The 23,750-nt window shown below is 45.8% G+C and overlaps 1 protein-coding gene across 1 annotated transcript in view; it reads right to left on the reverse strand.

Annotated features, from left to right (window-relative positions):
* igf1ra (insulin-like growth factor 1a receptor) overlaps positions 1 to 23,750 on the reverse strand; it is a 69,294-nt gene that overhangs the window by 36,437 nt on the left and 9,107 nt on the right. Inside the window, exon 2 of the mRNA XM_084016785.1 lies at positions 23,118 to 23,684. Within this exon, the coding sequence (XP_083872911.1) occupies positions 23,118 to 23,684 (567 nt within the window). The remainder of the gene's footprint in view (positions 1 to 23,117; positions 23,685 to 23,750) is intronic.

Genomic DNA, 23,750 nt, shown 5'->3' on the forward strand with positions numbered 1-23,750 from the left:
GCGTCTGGCAGGAGAAGGCAGGCGCAGAGCAGAGCGGGAGCAGGAGCAAGCACTGGTGGCTCCTCCTCAGAGGCCAGCGAGAGGGGAACAGGGACATTCTTAAGTTCCATCCCTGGAACACATCCTCCATGTTTCTGCAGTTTTACCACATCACACGCACACACATGCAGACTATCGAGGCTTTCAAAGCAACATTCATTGGCATAACGTTTGCTTTTCCCTCCCTCTCTCTCTCTCTCTTTGTAGTCCAGAAATAGGAGATTTTTTTGTCCTTTTTTTTTGTACCCAAACATTTTGCAAGGTGGTATTTGTGCAGGCAGGACAGGCGATCTATGTTAAAGGCGACAAAAACCGACAAATCGAGGCAGAGCAAATAGATTGTGTCCCTGAGCAGCTCATTCCAGTCTGCCACAGAGTTTTATAAACTGATCAATCAGACAGTGACTGCACACCAGGCTTTGGTTCAGGAGGGAAAAACAAAGACTTCAGCGCCAGAACCATTCAGACAACACCGCGGGGTGCAATAATAAGTGTCATTGTGTGTATTTGCGTGGAGGAGGTGTGTGTGTCTAGTCTGAGGTGAATGAGTGCATGAGCGCTAATGCATCTGTTCTCCCCGCGCGCTATGCCGCTCTGCAGCGTCTTCTGCTGTAAGCACACACAAATTAAAACTCACTCAAGCAAGAGCCTTAGCTGCCCCCCTTCTCCATCCATCCCTCTCCTCCTCCTCCTCCCCTCTCCTCTCCTCTCCTCTCCTGCTGCAGCCCCAAGCAGACGAGGGGACAAGGGAGGGAGGAAAGACCTCGGGGCCGCAGCAAAGCCGAACAGACCCACCTCTTGCTGGAATAAGTTTTAATTTGGGAGGGTGGGGCTGGGCTTCTGTGGTAGGACATGCACATGTGCCACACAAAAGGGGCATGTGTTTAGTCACACACACACACACGCACACAAACACACACATGACAAGGGTCACTCAGGATAAGAAAGAGAGAGTCAACCACATAGTTTACGCTCTCTGCCGCATACATCCCCTCTAAAATGACATGTCTTATTTCTACATCATACATCTAAATGAGGACATCAGACATATATATATATATATATATGATCTTGTTATATAATCTCTATACTAGTAATGTAACCGTTACTTTGCTTCACATCTCATAAAAGCAGCACATTTAGTTGTTCAGCTGTAACCAGGATATTGCATTTCCCCTCCTCAGCCCACAGGCTTCAGCCCACGCAGGCCACCTTTAGCCCACCCACCACCCACCCTCTGCATTTCAATCCTGGCCCCACTCCACTCAAACTTTCCACAGATGGGCACAGAGCTATGTGTAGATGTGCGTTAAGCATTCAGCGTACGTGCGTCAGTCACACCACAGCCCGGGGATCGGAGGATCGGAGGTGGAGTTTTAGGGACACGGGGGTGGGGTACGTGAAAGAGGGGGGGGGGGGGGGGGGGGGATGGCGACATCATATGCCGTATCTGAGCTGGCAATGCAAAAGAGGAAAAGCAAAAACGAGTGAACCAACATCCAGGCTGTGCTGCATAGTGTGGTTACGGCTGCCTGGCTATTTATATATGTCCCTCCTTCAGAGAAGGAAGCCGCTCCTATTGGATCCAGATGTGAGAGGAAGGACAGACAGCAGCCCGACTGAAAGGTGGCAGCCTGGACCCAGCGGAGGTTCTGCTCCCGCGGAGCTACTACACTGTTATTCAGGAGACGGCTATTAGTCCACTATGACAAGAACTAGAACACATTCATCTTTGAAATGGAACAGTGACGATACAGTGAATTGCTGTGATGAATTCAAGTCATCATTTTGTTCCTTTAGATGTTAAAAAAAGCATCCACATGCAAATAAATGCATATTCACACACAATGGAATGCAGATCTAGGTTTAAAAACTATGCCACTATTTCTGGACATGCATATTTCATTGCCCCGGGTCAAGCCGTGTGGGTGATTCATGGGATAAAGTGGTTAAGGTAGAGAGCGTTCTTCTGACAAGCTAAGGTCGCAGCCCCATCAGAGGCTTCAAAGATTCAATCACACCGCTCTCAGCTAGCCAACTAACATAACTTAACACCGCTCTCCTCCCTCTGCTTGACCATGGCTCTTGAATGACAATGAGTGCTTGTGAGACAGGGCTAAATGTGTTGTGACCCCTGATGATGGATTGCCAGTGGCCGGCCCCCAGTGGGCTGCGAGCCCATTGATCCACTAGAGGATTCAATGACACAACATCAATCCGGAGGGCTGATCTCCCGCAGATGTAAAGGTGGTGACTATAGGTGCGGGCAAAATAAGGGAATACGGCTCTCGTTATTTTCCTCCAGAAGAAGTTCAAATGACGGAGGAAGTCGTCCATCAGTTTACAGCCTCTTAGCTTTTCTCCCCACGACGGCTTGTTGTCCTTCTGTCTAAGGCTCTTACCGCCACTGGACATGACGGTAGAGGCGGTGGACAGCTGCTAATCTAGTCACATCTGGTTCTATCATCCCACACTTATGCCTCTTCCACAGTGAATGGATACGGATGGGGAAGAGTATTTTCAGAGATGACATACTGATCCGCTGTTGCGTCAGATAATCAGATATGTCTGGCGTGAGATAGTTGGTGCAAACGCAGACGTGCACACACACACACAGTGCTGCCTGCGGTTGTGGGACATGAGGTCTGAACAGGAGCCATTGTGGACTGTGCTACCAGGCAGCCACACTGGAGCCCATCCGCCCCTCTGATACGAGTCTGATCGCCGACGTCAGCCCACAAGCAGCCCGGGTGACGTCAGCATACATGTGCTGTGACCTGCTGCCTGAATGACTCGGTTACCGGATCACAGAGCACGATCCAGATGAAGCCACCCCAAAATAAAACAGCGATATCTGGTTGACGAGCGGCGGCTTATGTTTAAATGTATACGGGAAGAAAGGAGACAGCAATAAGAGTAAATCATTTTTACCAGAGGCACATCTGTGTCATATCAGAATGGATAAACAGGTTTCTTGGTATAAAGAACCCAATTCAGACCTTTGTGTAGGTCTTTGTTCCTTGTGCAATGCACTGTTGTGTTCTGTTTACTCTGTCCGGTCCAGTTTATTACTGCATGTTAGCTAATAAATTACATCCCGATGCTGAGCTAACTGATTTGTTTGGCTGGAGTAAAACCTCCTCAGGGGAACACGAGGAGAGGGAAAAACAAGCCTGTTTGCCTGGAAAATTAATTATTTCTAGTTCAGTCTCACAAACCAGAACGCATAAATACCGACTCATTCCATTGACCCCCTGACCCCGACACCCTCCTGGTACCCGTTCTGCTCCACCATCTCTGGCCGAACACGACAACGTGAACGCTTTCTGACCTCGGGAGTATATGTTGCCTTCCCGCATCACGGAAAGATTCTGGCCCACCGTTTGAACAAACGAACATGGAATCTGGCACCCCCCGCCACTATGAAATCAAAATAGTTTTGAATTTGGACTATTGACCAATGAGGAGTAAAGAGGGCCTAATGGGCTTAAGTCTGAGCTCAGACTGCCCACTGCTCTCCTAAGCCTGTTTGACCAGCTGTCTGTCTGCCTGAAGTCTAGAGAGCACCTTGCGTGCACACACCCACCCACTTGAGGGAGGGAGCACAGAATGCACTCCAACCTCCGCTCACCCCTCCCATCTGTTGCACCAACCGCCAAAATTAAATCACAACAACAGCGAAGAACCTGTGCTTGGCTTCCTTCATTAAAACCTCAGGGGATCAAAAACACACATATTTATACTCATCACTCATGCTGCAAGTTTACCCGAACTAGAAGGCTTCCTAAGTCATTCATTAGTTACTTTTGTGTGTTTTGAGATGGATATTTCTTTTTTTGTTCAATTTGTATGTTGTGTGTCTTTATTTGATCATTTTCATGGGAATAATTGCTTTAATTTTAACATTTTAACCTTGTATGCAGTGTCTTGTAGATCCTTAAATAGATCAAATCAAACCCAAACAAGACTCACTAAATTTTAACACATGCTCCCAGTATTACATAGAGTATGTCACTACACGGCAACACTGAGGTATCAGAGTAAAGAGTGGGTGTGAGTGCATTCTGCAGTGTATGTGTGTGTATGCGACCATTTGAGGTTGGCAAAGAGCAGCATCACTCAGTGGAGTGGGAAAGAGTTTGTTAGACCTCCCTCATCGGCGTACTTTCTCACCCCCATGCCCCACACTCTCCCCCTCCTCCCCCGTCCTACATTTCCTCTGGTGTTAACCAGATAGTGCTGCAAGATGAATGACTCCATTAATTGTCTTTGATAGCTCAGGGATCTGCGTTGTTCACATGAGAGAACAATATGTGCTGGGCCGGGTCATTGTGTGCACGGCTGTGTGAGTGTCTGTGCCCGCGTGTGCTTGCATGCACGTTTACAGGAACAACTAGAAAACGCTAAGTTTAGACCGCGCTCGGGCGATTCGTCCCTGTGCTGCCAGCGTCTCCTGCTCTAAATGAAGCTCATAATGGAACATGGCAGCGGGCTCCTAACCCCACTTTGTCAGATGGACACATGGCAGAGTCTCTCCCCCCTCCTTTCCTCAAGAGGTGATCCCCCATGTTAGGGAACGACAACTCCACCTCCAGCACTCGGATTCCTTCAGTTGTAACGAAAGACCCAAAGGAGACACACCTCACTCTCCTTCATACACACATATTTTCCCCTTCTTCTCTCCACGAGGAGGCTTCAAAGTCGTCACACGATGAGATTAAAAACGCATAGCAGGACTTCATCGCAGTGAACACCTGTGTGCAGCCACAGGTGTCCAGCCATGATATATGACCTTACCCACACATCTGGGAGAGTCACCGGTGCCCAGAAACACCAGCATGCAGACGGTGTGGGAGAGCTATGCAGGCAGCTGGGGCTGTGCAGCGGTGCTGTATCATTATGGCACCTTTCTCCAGAGGGTACCTCTAATCCAGTTACAGATTTAAACAAGGGAAGTGGTTCCAAGGCATCCATCCCACTTATCCTCGGATCACAAGGAGAACAGAAAAGCTTCTCGTCAACCCCCCGCAGAGACTTCAAAAGGGTTCAACGGTCTAAACATTTGTGGAAATGTGTGGAATTCAACACACTTAATTGCACCTGCACCGCAGGTACACCTGAATTCCAGGCCATTAATCAAGTCCTGTGATGAAGCAGACACAACAATTAAACCCGGAGTGTGAGGCATGTGAGAGATGGAGAAATCCACCTCTATTAATTATTATTTACACGGGAGGGAAATAGCAGAAAGGCAACCTGACACAGGTGGCGAGAGGCAAGTAGCCTCCAAGCAGACGCTGTTAGTGGCATGGCATCCAAAGAACACGATCGTATAGCTCTGGGGGTTAAGAAGAATGTTCCTGACCATGCCAAGAGAAACAACAGGCATACAGCTGGACCATTCCCACTGCAGGACGTCATATAGAAAGCATCCGCGGATCATATAGCCCTAAGCCGAGCCCACACACCCGACGCCCGATGTGCTGAATTGAATCAAGTCCAAACATGGGGCAATGGGAAGTCAGCGGTGAATATGAGAGAAGACAATATTTCATTTAGAGGAAAAGCAATACCACTGAACAGCGTGCCCCTGCAGACTGTTAATACTATTAACAACACAGCTCAATAATATTACCTAAGTAGAGAAATATAATAGCTCCGTCGTCATTGGCTAATCAGTATTAAGAGGAATAAGAAGGAGTGGAATTTTCTAAAAATACCCTGATTTGTTGAGGTCTTAGAGGCTAAACGCTGCGTTCTGGAGAAGCTGAGCTGAGTGCAAGTGACGTTTCCTAGGATCACTTACCATCATGCATTCTTTATTTCAGCTGTGTGCCTCTAGATTGCCTTAGGTAACCTCACAAGAGCATGCTGAGGAATATGGGGTTAAAGTGGTGCTACACCTACAACAAAAGCCATTTTATCTCAGATTCTCTTGTTGGTGTGGTGCGTGGTGGAAAATGCCAGACATCCGCTGAACAAAGCGCTGGTGTCTACAATGAAATCTCAACATGATAGCCTGTGAGGACTCATCCAGATTTCCCCCTTGATGGTATACTGGAGAAAAGTGACTCAAGGAAAAATTCATGAGTCACCAAAGTAGGCACGCAAGCTTATATTGTTCAACCATACCGATCCAGTGAATGGGGGTGACATGGCGGTTGAGCTGCCGCAGGCCTGAACAAGCTGAGAAGTAGTGGATTGAGACATGAAGGACAGGGGTTATGTCCTCTTTCTGTCTGTAACATTACATAAAGGCACCGGTGTTATCCTTTTGTAACTGTGGAAATGAACTGAACTGACAGCAAAGAACGCTGTATTTTATGTAATCCCTGTCCAGACCGAGGCATTTTTTATTTTTTTTATCCTGGGTAAGCAGGCCAACAGTGCCCAAAGGCTGAGAGGAGGTCTTCCAGTGCAGCAGCTGCTCGAGCGAAGATCAGCAGGAGGACGGAGGAGGAGGAAGATGCCGGGAAGGAGGAGGAAGAAAGTGTATGGGGTGGTGGCGGGGTGAGAACACGGGGAGGAGAGTTGGTGATGGACTGTCGACAGCTTTCAGACACAGAGTTGGTCTAGAGTTTATCAGACAAAGCACGTGATGAGGAAACAATAGACATTCTTCCAGTTCTCCCTGTGAGGGTCAGACAACCCCCCCTCCCCCCATGCTGTGCCCTACAAAAGCATTTAAAGCAAAACACTGTCTGTGTGTTACACAAGCGTTAACTAAGGCGTATACCAAGCATTAGGAGTAACAGACAATTTCAGGCAGACATGACATCACCGAGGGAATAATACCACCACTGTGACAATATTTAAGACGCAGTAAGCCTCAGTCAATACCAATTGGCTCGTTTAACAGAATCTGCGCATTTGCCCTATTTGGCATCCCCCTATTCCTCATTGCTGTTGTTTCTCTTCTCCTCGTCTCTCTTATACACAGAGGAATCTTCAGTATGCAGCCAGAATTCCAGAAGGGAGAAAAGCCACAAGACAGAACTTAAGTAACCCTGGCTCAGGGGGTAAAACAGACACGGTGAAGAGTCCTCCTGCCAAAAGGATGTTTCATACACAACACGTTGATTTGCACTACAAAGTCTATCAGACATCAGAGATCTCAATAACATAGACATGCTCTTGATTATTCCTGGTGGAGACCTTTTCTTCCATGGATTTAATGGACCATTTGAGGAAAAACTCTATTAGCAGATTTATGATCCTTCGGCCCGTGGTCACAGGCACGCCATCCGGCAAGAGAATGGAGAGGAGCAGTTAACAGCGAGTAAAGGCTGACCAGATGAGCAATGAAAGGGACCGGATCCAATAACGGAGAGGCCGTGCACCTATTACCTCTTAGGGATCAATTCAGAAGTGATAGCAGCAATGATAACCGATACTCAGATTAAATAAACGCTGCCGTGCCAATATGCGACCTCGGGCATCTAATGACTTTCCCGATGTAACTCCAATCCACTGTCACAGTTGAAAAACAATGAGGAGCCATGTTGGCTTCGGTGCTAATCCAAGCAGCCCTGTGTCAGAGACAGAGTGTCCAATATTAACTGTGGCTGCAATGACTGTAGAATCACTGCATTGCCTAATAGAGTCTGTGATTTAACTGACTTAGATAAAGAGTCCAGACTCAACAAACAGACCATAAGTGGCCATTTGTAAGAGTCCATTGGCACAAAAAGGCTAATTCATTTCTGCTGAGTAGCGCAGCTTGGTTAGATAGAACAATGGCACTGGGCACTGATGGGGGGGATGAGGCCACACTTGAACTAACATATGATCTTCATAGTTCATTGGAGCCATGGGGGCAGGAGGATTGAGACATAAGGAGGGGAGACAACTGAGCAGCAGAGAAACAATAAAGCATGTGTTTCTGTCTCGATGCCCTGCTCCCTGCTTGATGGGATGAACACCAGCCTCGGCATTGTAATTCCATGCCTTTACTCTCAGAGGATGCCCACGACAGACCTAAGATAGGGAAGGATGCCAAGCAATTAACTGGAAAACTCACTGGTTGAACAGTCACGGTCTGGAAGCATTTTAATAAGCTGGAAACTATTTCCAAAATGGTTGACGGTTTTCGATGCGGACCAGAGACAAAGGCCTGCATTGTAAAGGCAGAGCGTGTATTTTTTCTTCGCTGATCAAGTTTACTGCCAAGAGCCAGGGAGCAGGCGACAGACCCGAGAGCAGTCACCGTTGTTTCTTTAGGCCCCACCTCCCCCCCTACCACCGCTATACCGCCTCCTAACACAAACGCACAAACACAGCCTTCTCCACCACAAAAGGCAGACATGCAAGACCTCCTCTATAAGCTATGTCACACCACCGCCACAGTGGCCCGTCGCCAATATCCTGAATCAATCTGCAGTATGATAACCCTAATTTGGGCCATTCAGAGGGTAAGTATTTACATGAGAAAGTCAGAGTCTGTAAAACCACTAGAGATTCCCGGAATGGGTGTGTCACTTAGTTGACAGGGGGAAAAAAATGAGAAGAGAGCGAAAGAAATAATGGGACAAACACACTTCCCAGCACCTCTGTTGCAATTACAGACACACAACAGAAACAGAGTTGCTTTTCAATGGTGTCTCTATGTGTCATCCTCACACAACAACCCATTTTTCCCATTTTCACAAATCTAACCTCATCAAAACATTTTTGAAAGCGCTCTTAACGTGTGATTTATTCTATATTTTTGGTCTGTTTTCTATGATCATTTTATGATCCAGCTAAGGCTGGTGGAAATTGGTTGAGGGGAAGCTTTAATATTAGGCCTAAAGATCAGAGCTATTAGTGTGTTTCTGGGACCATGGGGGTGACAGACTTGTTTGATCTTGACTTTGTCTTATATAGATGTCAGCGTGGATGTGGGGATCTGAGAACCTCGGCCCTTTCTCTTTAAACCTCAATCCGTTTTCACTCTTTACTCCTTCTCTTCCTCCGGTAGCCGGCCTCTCTGGCAGAACATGACCCACCCAGCTCATACTCACTCCATAAATCAGGAGCTACGTCTCCGTCGCTGCACTTAAAAAAAAAAAAAAAAAAAAAAAAAAGAGGCAGTGGCCCTGCTTTTCTTTGCTGTGTGCCGAGAGGCCGCTTCCTCCCACCGCACCAGAGCCAAGAGTTTAAACACATGCTTGTGTGCAGTGTTTTCTGACACCCGCAGGCACAAAGTGACACGCCGAACGTAGAGGCGCCTGTCTCCATGGGAGCATCAAAGAGCACGCAGGGCAGAGCACCTATTTACATGCTAGTAAGTAGGTAAGGAAGCAGCAACCTCCTTTGATATTTACGTCGACTACTCCAAGGAAAAAAGGCCAGTGAGGCTTGAACTGAAACGAATACTGTAGTTGTTGATTTCTAATATACATTGTTAAGATCTGTAAAGTGTAGAGAGGTTTTAATGTAGATACTCACAGATGAGCGCTTCGAAAAAATGCAATAATTGAAATCAAAATGCTAACACACAAATTCCAAGAGCTTAAAATGTTGATTTATTCTTAAGTAGCAGTTGAAGCAGTGACCTTTTCTGTGACTAGGAAAGGGCACAGTATCAAAAGCCTCCCTGGTGGTCTGAAATATTTCCTTCAGTTTGGTTATTACACCAGCCACGTCAGGCTTTCACTTAATTAAAACATTGGCAAGTATACCACAACATGTAAAAACTTCCAGGTTTGTGATTCTATATTGTACTTCAGCCTAGGGTTGTTTTTATGACATTAAGGAATTTCAGTTTATTAGCATTAATGCTCACAGTAAATAGAAGCAGAATTTACAAAAAAATAGAATATCTATAGACCAATTTGACTGCAGTTGGGGGCATATATACGGTGAACAATATCTACATATGCTGTAGGATGTAGAAATGAAATAAAATTGTTGTACAGTTCGGCTGCTGTAGACAGGTTTTATTGCTTTCAGCATGTTTTGCACCTGACGTGTGTACGATTGTTTCTGCTCTGTAGGATTGTGGCTGCCTGTTCCCTCCTGCCCTGAAGAGATGGGAGCTGTGGTGACGTGGTGCCGTCTCTGGAGATGATCCTGACTGGGCCCTGTGGTGACGTGGTGCCGTCTCTGGAGATGATCCTGACTGGGCCCTATTATGCACACTCTTAAGCAGTCCAACTTGTATTGCAGCCCACCAGAAGAACACTGCCATACTCCAGACATGGCCTCCAGACATAATTTATGATGAAACTTTCCTCTATTTTTCTCCAAGCAAGCAAGTTTTGGGTATGAGGGAACTCATTTGAATTTGTCCATGCAGCTGGATCTGTTCCAAGCACGTAGGAAGTCCTGCCTCTGACATCACGTGAATTTGCCAGCCAGAGTTCACATCTTCAGCCATAATCCATAATGATCTAAATAAGTCCTCCCATTGAACCCACCGCTCTCATCGCCATGCTTGAAGATGATTTACGGATTCTCAGTTTGTCTCACGCTCAGTTCACTCCCCGCACTCTCTTTTTTCTGTTCTCATGCACATACAAAGTCATACTGTGTCAGAGAAGCAGGCTACGGCCAGTTGAGGTTCAGTTGATAGAGTATACCTGGCAATCCGCTCGGAATCAGAGCCAATTTGGCGTGATGTCGTATTGGAAAAGGCGGAATAGAGACCAAAAGCAGAGTATACAGGATGTCAGGCCTGTCAAAAGTGTGCACAGCTACTGCCTAACCTGAAACTAGCCGGCGATGTCAAATAAGTGGCTTATGGCTGTGCATTCATGTTTGGTTCATTTTATATTACTCAATTTTTACTTGGTCTACTTTCTGCCTGCTCCTAATGTGACTGCGGATGAATGCATGGATGATGAATGCATGGATGGATAAACTGTATATAGTCGTGAAGCTTCAAATTGGGCATCTTGTATCCATCTTTTGCAACCAGTGAATGGAAGTGGCCATATTTGGACTGAGGAGCAGCAGCGGGTGGATCTAACAAACTTTATAGCCGTATTAAAGTAATCTTAGTAGCTGGTTGCATTGGTAGTGTGATAGTGAAACGCAGTATCTTATGTGCGTTAACTCACGTTTATATTAGGGGACAACTCATCTTCTTTCAGCACAACACTAGCTCCTTTTATGTCCATTTCTGCAAGACAACGACAAAGCGCTGCACAGATGTCAGTCCGCCAATTAAAGGGGCGGTGTACCACCTTTTAATGAATTAAGGAATTTGTCATGATAAAATAACAGACAAAAACCTGTCAATTACAAGGTAGTCCGTCCTAAAGAATACCTGGCTTGACCGTCTATTTTACTCTAAATGGGACAATAATTTAACAAAATGAGAAAGGCATTTGTTACAATTGTCCATTTGTGTGGCACAATGTTGACGGTCTTTGGGATTTGACCACTGGCATGCTGGTAAGCTGATCGCACTCCTTAATGACGTCAACAAAATGACCCACTCATTTGACAAATGGAATGGAGCAGAAGAAAGGGGGGGGGGGGAATCCCTTCATGTATACATTTGAGGAAACTCAATGCAGATAAATGACTTGCATGTACGCAGAGCAAAATCATTACCGTCACAATGCAACGGTTCCTTGAACAAAAGCTATTTTGTGCCTGAGCTGGTCTGGAGACACGCAGACACATACATACAGTACATACAGTACATAGAGCACATGCCATACGCATGCCCGGGGGGCAGTGACACACCTCCCTTCCCGGATTCTTTTTCAGGATGACACACATCTGGAGTTTTTAAGTAAGTAAGTATATCAATTAAATCCATAACCATTAAAAGGTTGCCGTGCCAACATTGTGAAAACCTCGTCTTTTTGTCTTTGAGCACTCAAACAGAGTTATGACCTCCAATCCGATTTGGATAAAGCTTTATAAAGAGAAAAATGTCAAGAGCATGTCTGGAATGTAAATGTTCCAAAAAGGTTATTCACACTCAGTTATTGTATAACTTCTAAAGAGAAAGTCACGTACATTACTGCGTTGAAAAAGAAACAGAGTAGCACTACATCTTGTACAGTAAATAAAACATACAAAGGCACAACGTGCTGCCTTTATATGCTGCATTTCCACTCCATGTTGCAGCACAGCTCTCCTCAACTCGACACAGTCTTTTGGGGTTTCCACTAGGAAAAGTTGTTATTAGTACCAGGTTCCTTTTTTGATACCAAAAGTGACTTGAGGTCAAACCATGCAGCGAAAATGAAGCAATGAGTTTTTTTTTAATGTACCAGAAAAAAAGTATTTGCGAAAAGGGATATAGCTCTTTATAGAGAGACTATTTTCATGCAAGAATGAGGAAAGAAGGACACGCTAATGTCTTTAAATTGAACCATGCGTCTTCTTTTTTTTCTCCGTTTCTGCTTCCCCACCACACTATGGCCTCATTCCTTTCCACTGAAAACTGATATTTTTGATGTGCGTTCATACTGTAGCTACGAGCGTAAACAGCAGATAAACAAAAATCTTGTGGTTCCACCATTACCGGCTGACAAAACAACAGAGGAGAGTCAAAGCAGGATGAAGTTAGAGGGGTTTTCCTAAATGGGAGCATCTGTGTCATTACCCCACACACTGGCGGAGGAAGGGATGAGAAAGAGAAGGGTTGGAAGATAATACCATATATTATGTAGGGAGGCAGATGGAATGCAAAAACAAGCTTTTTACAAGCAAGTACATGTCTGGTCTGGAAAAGTGCTCACATGACTACATATAGGACAGAATAGTGTCTCGCTGCTGGGAGGGGCAGAGACCACAATACTGCAAATACACAAGTGTATTTTTTTGACTTACTCATCAACAGGAAGTACATCGCAGTTAAACAGAGTTCAAAGCGAGCTGGTGACCAATAGCAAGGAAAGGCTATGCTGAGAGTGAGTGAAAGCAGAATGGGAATGGGTGTTTACATGCAAGCTGTGGGCTAGTGTCGGCCATGTTATCAGGCAGCCGCAGAGAGTGAGGCGATTCCTGACGCACACACTCAAGTGCAAACAAGCCCCGCAAGCCTCGTCTCTGTAATTGATCCACTAATGGGAAGTGGGTGGTGGGTGTTGGCGTCGGAACTGAAGAGGTACGAGTCCAGACTGGGACTTCAAAAAGGCCTGCTGGACGCTTATCAACAAATGCGCTCAGACACAAGAGGACGGAACAGATGAAAGGCGTGCTAATGCACCCCCACTTCCATCAAGAATCCATTCTTCTCTATCAGCAGCAGACGCGGGGAGCCAGGCTGCCAGAGGAGGATGCACAGAATCGGAACACACGTAGACAAACAGTGAGGTCAACGAGTTCCCGGTAGTCAGTAAGCGAGCTCATCGCCGAACAGGAGATCTCCCACCGGGGAAGGTCACACATACATCCAGCAGGCTTAAATTAGGGCTAAGATATAATACAATATTTACTGGATTCTACTAGCTTCCTCAAGTTGGATGAAGACCATGTAATATGGTTGAAAGCAACACTATTAAACTTGCAGGTGGACATTGAGTGGCACTTTGCATACAGTTGTTATATATTGTGATATATACAAATGTTGGAAAAAAAAATATCTGCCATATTTATTTTGACCACATCTCCCAGCCCTAGCCTACATGACGAATCAGTCTGACGATCTCATTATGAGTCAGCACTGTGTTGTCACGCAGGTGTCCTGTGGGGTTATGGGAAAACAGCCACACACTTGTCGTGTGTCACGTTACCTTGCTCTATCTGCCACCATAGAGTCACAATAATCTTTAATGTCCTAGGAGTCTAAAGCCAATTTAGCGAGGAAGAGGGAGAATAGTGGCAGCTCCCAGGTGACACGGCCTTTCCCTCCCTCCAAGCAGCAGGCAGAGATAGAGCTGCAGTTGGGGAGCTCCAGAGACCTCTATATTTATCTGACACAGTAACAAGCCGCTGTCTGACTGCTGCGTAGCGCAGTACAGCTGGACAGTTTTCTCTTCAACTGAACCCGCTGCCCTCCACATCCCTTCTGGGACTCTGCTCTGCGCTTGGCCAGTGATGAGGGAACCAGGGATGACCCAGCGACATGTCATCTCTTTGAAAGTCGCAAATAAAATCACATTAGCATCCGACGAACAGGAGGAAGATATACGCCGGATTCTGGCACATCTGCAGCGCTGCTGGATTTCTCTACAGAAGGAGCCGTATATCAAAGTCGAGAGCCATATCTCATCCCGGGCCACCCCAATGCTGACAAAGCACCAACTGGTGATTGCTGTGTTGGAGTGGCCCATTGAGGCGGCTGGCCAAGGAGCTGCCGATCTGCCAAGAGAGTCATGCCAGGAGGGCTAGAGAAGGCATAGGAGGCCCAGCCACCTGTGCCCATTAGGCTGCGTGCTGACAACTGCACTAGGCCCTGGGGATCCCACCCAAACAAGCCGAGGAGAGAGAGGAAGGGGAGGCACCAGACAGGGTCAAGGTCATTTTTCAGTCATTGACAGAAAGCAGACTAATGCCATTAGACAAGCCAGGCTGCTTTATGGATTGTTGACACTGAAAGATATATGGAGAAAGATGTGTGAAGAGCTGACATGATCAAAATTTCTTTTGGAGCTAATATAACGTTGTCGTCGAGCCTCATGCGGGCGAACGGGGGACTGGAGGAAAGGGTCTGAGGGGAAGTGAACTGTTGTCACAGGCATTTCTTATAGCTGTGTAATTCACGAGATTTCCTCTATCATTTTATGATCTCCTCATTGTGCATTCTCCAAAAAAAAGAACAGACAGCAAAACACGGCTGACACGCCGAGACCTGCACGATATCGCTTTTATAGATAGTAGACACACACAACACACCCATTAGATACATGACTCATCCTGCAAAGCTGCTGCAGGAAACAGTTCTTTACTTATTGTACAATACCTTTTCTAGATTTCATTATAAGATTAATCCCTGCTCAAACTTTCGTTTACCTGCCATCTTATTTAGTACCAACGCTGCTTGGTCACTAAGGGACCAGTGTATTAGCTCATTCTCTATTAGCAGAAAGGGGATGTTTATAACTATGTTTTTTCATTAGTCCGGGAGCAGGTCCTCTTCACAGCGTCCGCCTTGTTGTGCCACCATGTTCCAGCAGTATCCCGGAACAGATAAACCAAATACTGGCTCTATCAAGGACCTTTTTGCGTTTTTATGTGACCCGAAGGCCACCGTAGTCCTCTGACACGCTTGGAAAGGGAGTGTAAGTGTATTCAATTGAATGGCATCTGTAAGCTCACCACTAGGTGCCACAAAATCCTACACACTGCTCCTTTAAAACAAGACGCATCCCACATCAACACCGCTGACATGCCCTTGGGAAGTGGATCCGTTTTCAAAGAAACGCACACATTTCAGCCATGTGTGGAGGGAAAGGTAGAGGGAGTCGATCAGCTCTCCACCCCAACCCCCTTGCCTTCTTACCACACACACAACAGGGGAAGAAAATAGAGGAGCACTGTTTCTATGACCTCAGTGAACCTGAGTAACTATTCTGGCAAAGCAGGATCCTCTCCTCTCTCTGCGGTATGCCAGCGTACATCCTCACCTCTGCAGGAGAGATTTGTCAGCGGGAGATTTCTTTTTTATTTCCCCCCGCTGTGGAATTAACCCGTGCTCTCAGAGCTTACTTGCAGGCATGGCACATTATCTCCCAGGAAGCACTGCCAAGCCAGCCCAGTAGTGAGTAAATGGCCGGTCTGGCCTGCACTATATGGAGGGATGAGCCAGGGCATGCATGCAGGCAGACAGAGGCACAGCTCAGGCGCCAAGGGCAGACACAGACAGCAGGCGTGGGCACTCGTCTCTCTCACCTCTCTGAGAGGCGTCACTAAAAGGCGGAGATGGCCCTCATCCTTCCTGCCATTTAGAACGGGAGTGAAGGCGACCTACCACAGAGCCGGGGGGCCCCACGGCTCTGTGAGAGGAAGTTATACTATTCACACAGATTTATGAATGAGTGGTGAGAGCAAAGAGGATGAGTCACAGCTTCCGAGCTGTACAGCCAGAAGGCAGCAGGCAGCCTATCACAAGAGGGTGGCTCAAATAGGCATCAAGCACACTGGGCTGACACACACACACACACACACACACACAGACTAACACAGTAGCGTAGTCACAGTGGGCACACACTACCTGGGCACAAGTTGAGGAAAATTTGTAAATGAAGAGGGATGGCACGTGAGGAGATGGAGTAAATGTGTGTATGTGTGTGTGTGTGTGTGTGTGTGTGTGTGTGTGAGTCAGTCTCTTTGGAGGCTAGCAGCATGACACACAGGTCCTATTTTAGTCAATCAAGTCTATGAGAGGAAACCTAGGAAAAGAGGCCAATCTGTCAGCGCTTTGAGAGGAGTCCTTTGTAGGCCACAGAGGACAGGAGTCGGATAAACTCACAGCGGCCGGCCATCAATGGACAATAAGCCCTGCTGTTCATACATGGACAATAACACACTGTATAACCATGTCATCACAAATGAACTTTGCTAACTTGCGATAATCAAATTGAAATTATGCCAAGAAAGACACTGCTGTTGACATTAAAAGTTAGCAACAGCAGTCGACACGTGTCTGTGGCTTTTCATGAGTTTCACTGTACTCTGCTCAAGCAGAGGGGGCAAATATAATATATTACAATTTTGTGTTGGGAGGAACTCAAAACAAATTAAAGCGTGAGGCAAAAGAATTCCATTCTGACCAATCACACTCGTGTTCCAAGCCTCTCAAAAGTCCAAAGGCAACCAATAAAACCAATTGAGCAGGAAAAAAACTAACCAAACAGAGTCTTCCCCTTGCTTTAAGAGGGCTCAGGTTCTAGGTACTACCTGAAGAAGGTCTCCGTTTTGGATGAATGTACCAACATCAGCTGGTAGCGCTGCCTAAGAATGACATTTTTGAATGTGACCTGGATGGGAGAAAATGTGGCAAAGGCCAGGAGAGGGAAGAAGATGGAGGGAGGGAGGGAGGGAGGGAGGGAGGGTGCAGGGATGTAGATGGAATGTACTGAAACAGAAAACACCTATACACCCCTTCAGTATTTACTGTTCACATTAAAATTGACAGCTTGTAATTGATATGCTATTAGATCTTTGATGAAAAAGAAAAACAGAATTAAGCCCCTCTGTCCCACTGGACAAAAAGCTCACTAACACCCACTAACATCTGGCTTTTGTCTTTGGTTGGAAAGGTTACAATCAGCATTCATTCCTGGGACAAATGGCTCTGCAGTAGTCACGGGTATTCATCGGGACCCAACTCTGATCAGCAGTGATGGAAACATGACACCTGGGAGGACACGCTGATTTCCTCCCCTGTCTTTGTAGTCTCAGCCACACATTTTGTCCATCTCTGTCCGAGCAGCACTCAAACATCATTCCAAATGACTCTGTTTAAAGAGAGACTGAATAAGTAGCATATTAAAAAAAAAGAAGTAACCAACGTAACATTTTCACTGGCCTCCATGCTGCTTCAACCCTGGTTTCGGGCATGTTTGCGATATTGTCATGCCGGAAAATTAAAAGAAAGAGAAAGTTCTGTCCAACAACCAGAAGCTCTGAAACTCAAATTGTATTATATTTGTTATATCCATAAACAATTGACACATCTTACATATATTCATTTGAAGGAGCAGCAGTAAAGGAATAACACGTGTTGTCGCTTCTCTTGCCCTTGGACCACTCTTTATAAAGAGTTGCCCTTGGACCACTCTTTATAAAGACATAAGCGTTTAAGAACACAAAGAGAATGAGGGGCCGCTGTGAAGGGAGCTTTGTCTGCTTTCTCTAATGTATTTATTTCAATGACACCATGGATTTGTAACACTGAATCAATAGTGTCCAATCCTCCGGGGAAATAATAGAGACAAGGGCGTGCTCCACACAAACACTACCAGGGCCAGAGTTAACATGACAGAACGAGTGTGTCTCACATGTTGAATACATCCTCCTGACGTTACCTACAAAGGCCGTCTGCACTAATGTGCTGAAATGTCGGGCAGTTACCAAACACAGGCCCCGTTTCTCCTTTCCCAGGACGCCGAGTTGACCTGGTGTAACATAAACAAAGCACGCTAGTGGAGAACATGACGGATCTGATTATTTCTCCTTTAGTCTGCTGGTTGTGGGAGGGCAGGACTGAATGCGTCTGATCAACACCAGTGCCATCTATTTGGCACCAACACTGGCAGGCCGCCTAAGCTTTGTACAAAATGGAGCAGAGCGCAGGCGGGTGAAAACATCAAATGTATGGGTACTGAGTCATGATGTTGAGTGTGCCCACAGGAAAGAACTGGACTGTCAAGACTTATGAATTTGAGCCCTTTTCTCTGCATCCTGTCCCTACAACCACAGGACTTTGATAAGCTACAGAAAACCCATTAAATATTTAAAAGCTTCCTTGTGACTGTTGTTGGATGCTGGTTGAACAAAAGACAACTGACTGTTGAACATAACAACTTGGCCCGCCTTGGGCGCACAACACCCTCCGACAAACACAAAATAGAACTCCATCCACATCTCCTCGAGCACAAATTTAGCTCCTTCTCATTGCCAACAAATAGTCTCTGTATGGCCCCGCACATGTAGTCCGCACATACAGCCGGCGCTGTGTGTTTCCCCCTCTTTATCCCCTCACAACTGCAATGAGTAAGCCAGCAGGAATTTCCACCTTATATACTTAAAGGGGCAGACTCATTCCACCCAACTTAACGTGCATGCCTTATACCTAAAGTATCAATAAATCTAGCTCTTAGCCAGCACAAAAAAAAGCATAATTTCTTCTCAGTTCGATCTATCTGCAACTAATTTTGACAACAAGAAAAAAAAAGTATAAAATCCTCTGAGGGAAAAGGAGGATTTGCATTCGGTTTTCTCTTGGATTCATTTATATATTTTTGTCAGTAACATTTTGATTAAATAAATTAGCACAGACAGCCAGAAAAAAACACAGTGAAAACAGAATTAAAGAAAAATAAGTGGTAACAATTGGTTGGATGTATCTGATATTGTGTATTTTTCTATTGTCAATAAAGTTTAAATTAAGACTTAAACCAGCAATGATCGTCAGTGTGGCCAAAGCCCGACATAGGTTATTCCTAAGTGGCATAGTGTCCAAAAACACATAATTGAGCCACACTGTTTAGAGGCGATCACACATACACAATGTGGTGCTTAAATACTGGCTAATGCACCAAATCCACAGCTGAAAATAGCCCTCAAAAACGTCACAATATCCTCCTGTCGAAGTAACACTAAGACCTACAGCTTTAAAAGAAAATTATATAGCCTTTTTTTTTGTTTTAAATGTCACTATTTATTTGTGACCCATGTTTCACATCTTAGGAACTGATGGCCTTTAACGCTGCAGACAGTGGGCAGAAGTCAGAAATAATAGAATATTTCCAGTCGTATCAATTCCTTTAAAAAATATTGAACTGTAGAAAAAGAAGATTTTGTCTGTGTGTCTGAATCTGCTTACCCTATATCCTCAAGGAGAAACTGTTTTACCCGGCTGTGAAGTGGCCTTAGGTCAGAGTACTCAGACCAGAGATATCAAGTGGGTCTCTGGCAAGGAGGGAGTAAACATATTATCAAATGCAAAGTCTCTGGGGCCGCTGGAGAGCTCTCCCAACTGCCAGGGCTCCAAAATGTTTTCGCTCTGCTGCATTTCTTCTGGGTTCAGTACAAGGAGACACAGAGCACAGACTGTCTGTGGCATAACAGGACGGCAGGTCTCCTTACGTCAAGTTTCAGCTTACGCTACTGTAGCCCGGACGCTAAAATGCAAACTGACACTGTAGGAAGTAGAAGTACACTTTTTGCTTTCTCTAAAAGCAAAAGGCAGTTTCTGTACGTGGACAGTTTGATGCATTAACCATTCACAGTCAGAGTTGACTTCTGACATCGTCGATCAAGATCAAAATACAACATTCAGGAATTGATGTTCCTTTAAATCCGAGAGCATACTGTAAGTTTGTATTCTATTACATAAAAAGGCATGCGAGTGTGAGAGTGTGAGCCTCCCTCTGGAGCTAACCTGCACTGAGACTGGGCATGGACACAGCAGCATGCTTTCCTGTTCATCTGCCTCATTGAAACTTGTCTATCTGGCTTCCGGGGCAGAAGGGAGGCCTGGTTGCCGCAAACAGAGAAACCCGAGGAGGCTATTTGAGCCCGGCCGTTTTTAGTCACAGGATCCCTCCAAAACTCAAAGCAAACAGAGTGTTGTGTCAAAGGATCCGGGGCTGGGCCAAACAAGCTGGCTGGCTGCGACCACTGCAGTGATGAGAGAATGTCTCCCGACGAGTAAACAGCGGAGAGATATCCGTCAGCCGGAGCTGTTAACAGCCCCCTGATAAGGCCCACGGAAAAGAGTGAGGTGAAAATGGAGGAGGAAACACCAGCAGAAACAACTGACAAGGACAATCAGAGATGAGCTCCAGGCTGAGGCTAAGTGAAGTGGAGAACGCCAAGTGAGGAAGAAATGGACAGACAAGTATGAAGAGGGGGGAAAGCAGCAGCAGGGAGGGCAGGGAGTGTTTACGAAGAAGGGGGTGAAGGAGGAGGAGGAAGGACGCAAAACAAGGGGAGTGATGGGCATTTCATCAACCCTCCATGCACTTTAGCAGGAGCTTGCTGTTTTGCTAGTATACTTGACATTTTTCTGACATTTCCCCTCAGTGCCCCTCCTCCTGCGGACGGCTCCTTCAGTCAGGGCCTCTCTACGCATGGCTGCCACCAAAAAGCACCCAAAACTCCAATCTGCACATCCCTGCATGGTCACTCCCACTCACTCCCATCGAGCCACAAGAACGCCATTAACCTGGCTCATTCTGTCCGGTGTCATATACAAAGCGAATACACCGCAAACTGTTGGGGGAAAAAAGGATCTGGTAGGTGGACAAACATGTGGAAAGAGGAGTTTTGTTGTTCCGCCGTGAAGCACTAAAAGGCCCGGAGGCTAAGTAGTGTGCTAGGCATACAGCACTCCCTCATGTAGTGTAATTAAAGAGGAGACCGGGCCATATTGACTACAAAACCACTGAATGCCCTTGAAGGAACATCTGTACTGGAGAAAAACAAGACAATTACGCAGAGGGGTGGAGGGAGCAGAGAGAGAGGAATCTTAAGCAGGAAGGAGAGAGGTAGACATATCAAGACTTTAAAAAGGCAGGGTGAAAAATGTTATCTGTGAAGCAAGGAATATGAACAGACCTCACAGACTTGCTGGAGCTTCATTCTGTCCTATTACTGCTTCAGTAACTCCTCCTTTTTTCCCCACTGCATTGCTCCCCGGAGCCTTTATCTGCAGCCTTGAGACCTCGGGGTCCTCTAGATGAATGCATTTACCCTGACCTCGGCCTGGGCCTCCCAAAGAAGTGAACTGGTTCAAACAATACTGGCTGCTCTGCCTCTCAAGTCCGACATGTGAGAACAACAGGCTGCAAAACATTACATAGTATCTACTGTGGGAAAAGCAGCCGGGACTTGGAAGGTCACTCACAATGAACCGTGTTTTGTTTTCTTAACAAAGATATTCATATAAAACCAAAAGCTATTTTTAAAATTCACATAGCCAACCGTATATATATGTCTCAGGAAATCAATAACAATATGCAGGGAGCCCCGACAGCATAATGCATCCAAGGATAAACAAAGACACAACAATAAACACCATAGCTTTGAGACAGACGTGGTCACCAGGGAAAGGACACAAGCTTGATTTCCACTATTTGTTCTGAGGGTCCCCGAGGGTGAAGGAGGGTGGTGTTTAAGACTCCCAACTGACCATGGGAGCCGTACACAGGTCTGTAATAGAGAAAGAGCTGGAGGAACATTTTCCCACCATTTTTTCACACAGATGAGAGGCCAGAGAAAATGGCATGGAGCAGACTGAAACATAAAAAAAAGTTTTATATGCCAAAAATGAAAAAAAAAAGTTTATTCACCTCTCTTTTATTTACTCAACACTACCCAGGCTCTATCCATTGCCAATGTTTTAAAGCTCTATGCAAAATGAACAAATAAATGCAAATAGGACACTGAAGCTGCGACATTGATATTACCTTCTTAGCCTCACATAAACAACATCTGCATCTATCAAAGCACACAGATGGAAGGCTATAAAGTGTCCTACTATATCCTGTTACCACCATCTAAAAGGCCTTTCATTAACCATGTCTGCAAATAATGTAATGCCATCTAGAATATGAGTTTTTGATTCAGACGCATAATGAAATTAAAGCACCATAAATATACTGTATGTATGTCAACTGTTGGGCATTGTGTGTTATTCTTAAGTGCAGCCTGCAGCTTAGTTTGTCTCTGTCAAACAGGCTGTAGGGGTACATTAAAAGGGCTTGAACTGCCTGCTACAGTAGTTTTGAAATTTGACAACTGATCTGGCCGTCCCAATTTCTAATAAAAAAAAACACAAGCTGTCTCTCACTCTGAAAATCTGATAGAGAAAGAAGGGTAAAGATATATATAATGTAGCTACACGCTGCGACACTCGCCTGAATTAATTCAAATCTGCAGCTCGAAAGGAAATATATGGATGATATGACCCTCCTCTGAACTGTTTTTAAAAATGCATGACCCTAACTGCGGGGCCGAAGTTATACAAGGATGACCCTCCCCCAAATTCTTCAATATACCCCTTTTCATAAATTGCCAAAAGTCCCTAAGGCAAATATTTAACTGACACGGTCCAGACAGGTAGACTAGCTCATTTCTTGGCAGAGCAACTTTAACCTCAACTGAGTATGCCTTTCTAATAGCCGGTGCTCTATATTGCAGCCATCTTTCACTCCACAAATAGCCTGATCTAAAGACAAGGTCTCTATAATGAACAGAGAGGAAATGTTTGCACTGGCCCGTGGACAATCCTGCAGCCTGACGGAAATGAAGGAAAAACACGGCAAAGATTCATGGGATTTGTTCGTGAAAAAATGCACAATTTCAGACTGGAAACCACCTACATAGATCAAAGTCTCATCTGCATTTACTGTACTTAGCAAAACTGCCGTAAGCAAACATCCCAGTTAAAGCAGCTTTATTGTTTCTCGAACATTAGGTGCTGGGATAAAAGTTTGGAAAAAAAAGCATAGAATTCAGGTTACCTTTCTGGCACTGGTTGGAGGTCCAACAGCGGTAGTCATCTTTGTCATTGTACGTCGTCTTCTGACAAAGAGGGTTATCCTCCATGATGCCTGGGCAGACATTGTCACACTCCTTTGCCTTCTTATTCCCATTGATAACATTGTTGAATGAATCGGCATCCATAATCAGAGACCAGTCCACGGAGTCCAGGTAGCAGAGCTCAGGGTTCTTTTCAATCCCCATGGCTCCCCGGGTGATGTTCCTTAGGTTGTACAGGCCGATGTCCTTCAGGCTGGTCATCTCGTAGATCACCAGGGCGTAGTTGTAGAAGAGGTTGCGCCCACGGATGACACTCAGGTTGGGGAAGAGCACGCTGAGGCTGTCCAGGCCCGAGACGCGAAACAGCAGCAGGTAGTCGGTGATGACGGTCAGCTTTGGGAAGGTGAGCGAGCGGAAGACCTCCTGGTTGATGTTATTGGTCTTGTCGTTGATGAGGAGGATCTGCAGGTAGCCCTCCACCACCGTACAGTTCTCCAGCAGCCTGAACTCACTAATATTATTTCGGATGTCGATGCTCGGACCGCAGACTGGAAGACACAAAGAGAAACGGCATGAAGGTGCGTCTTCATTCTCTTCACCAAGAAACATTTCAT

Source organism: Eutrigla gurnardus (assembly GCF_963514095.1).
Source record: "Eutrigla gurnardus genome assembly, chromosome: 9".
In the NCBI taxonomy this organism is placed as follows: Eukaryota; Metazoa; Chordata; class Actinopteri; order Perciformes; family Triglidae; genus Eutrigla; species Eutrigla gurnardus.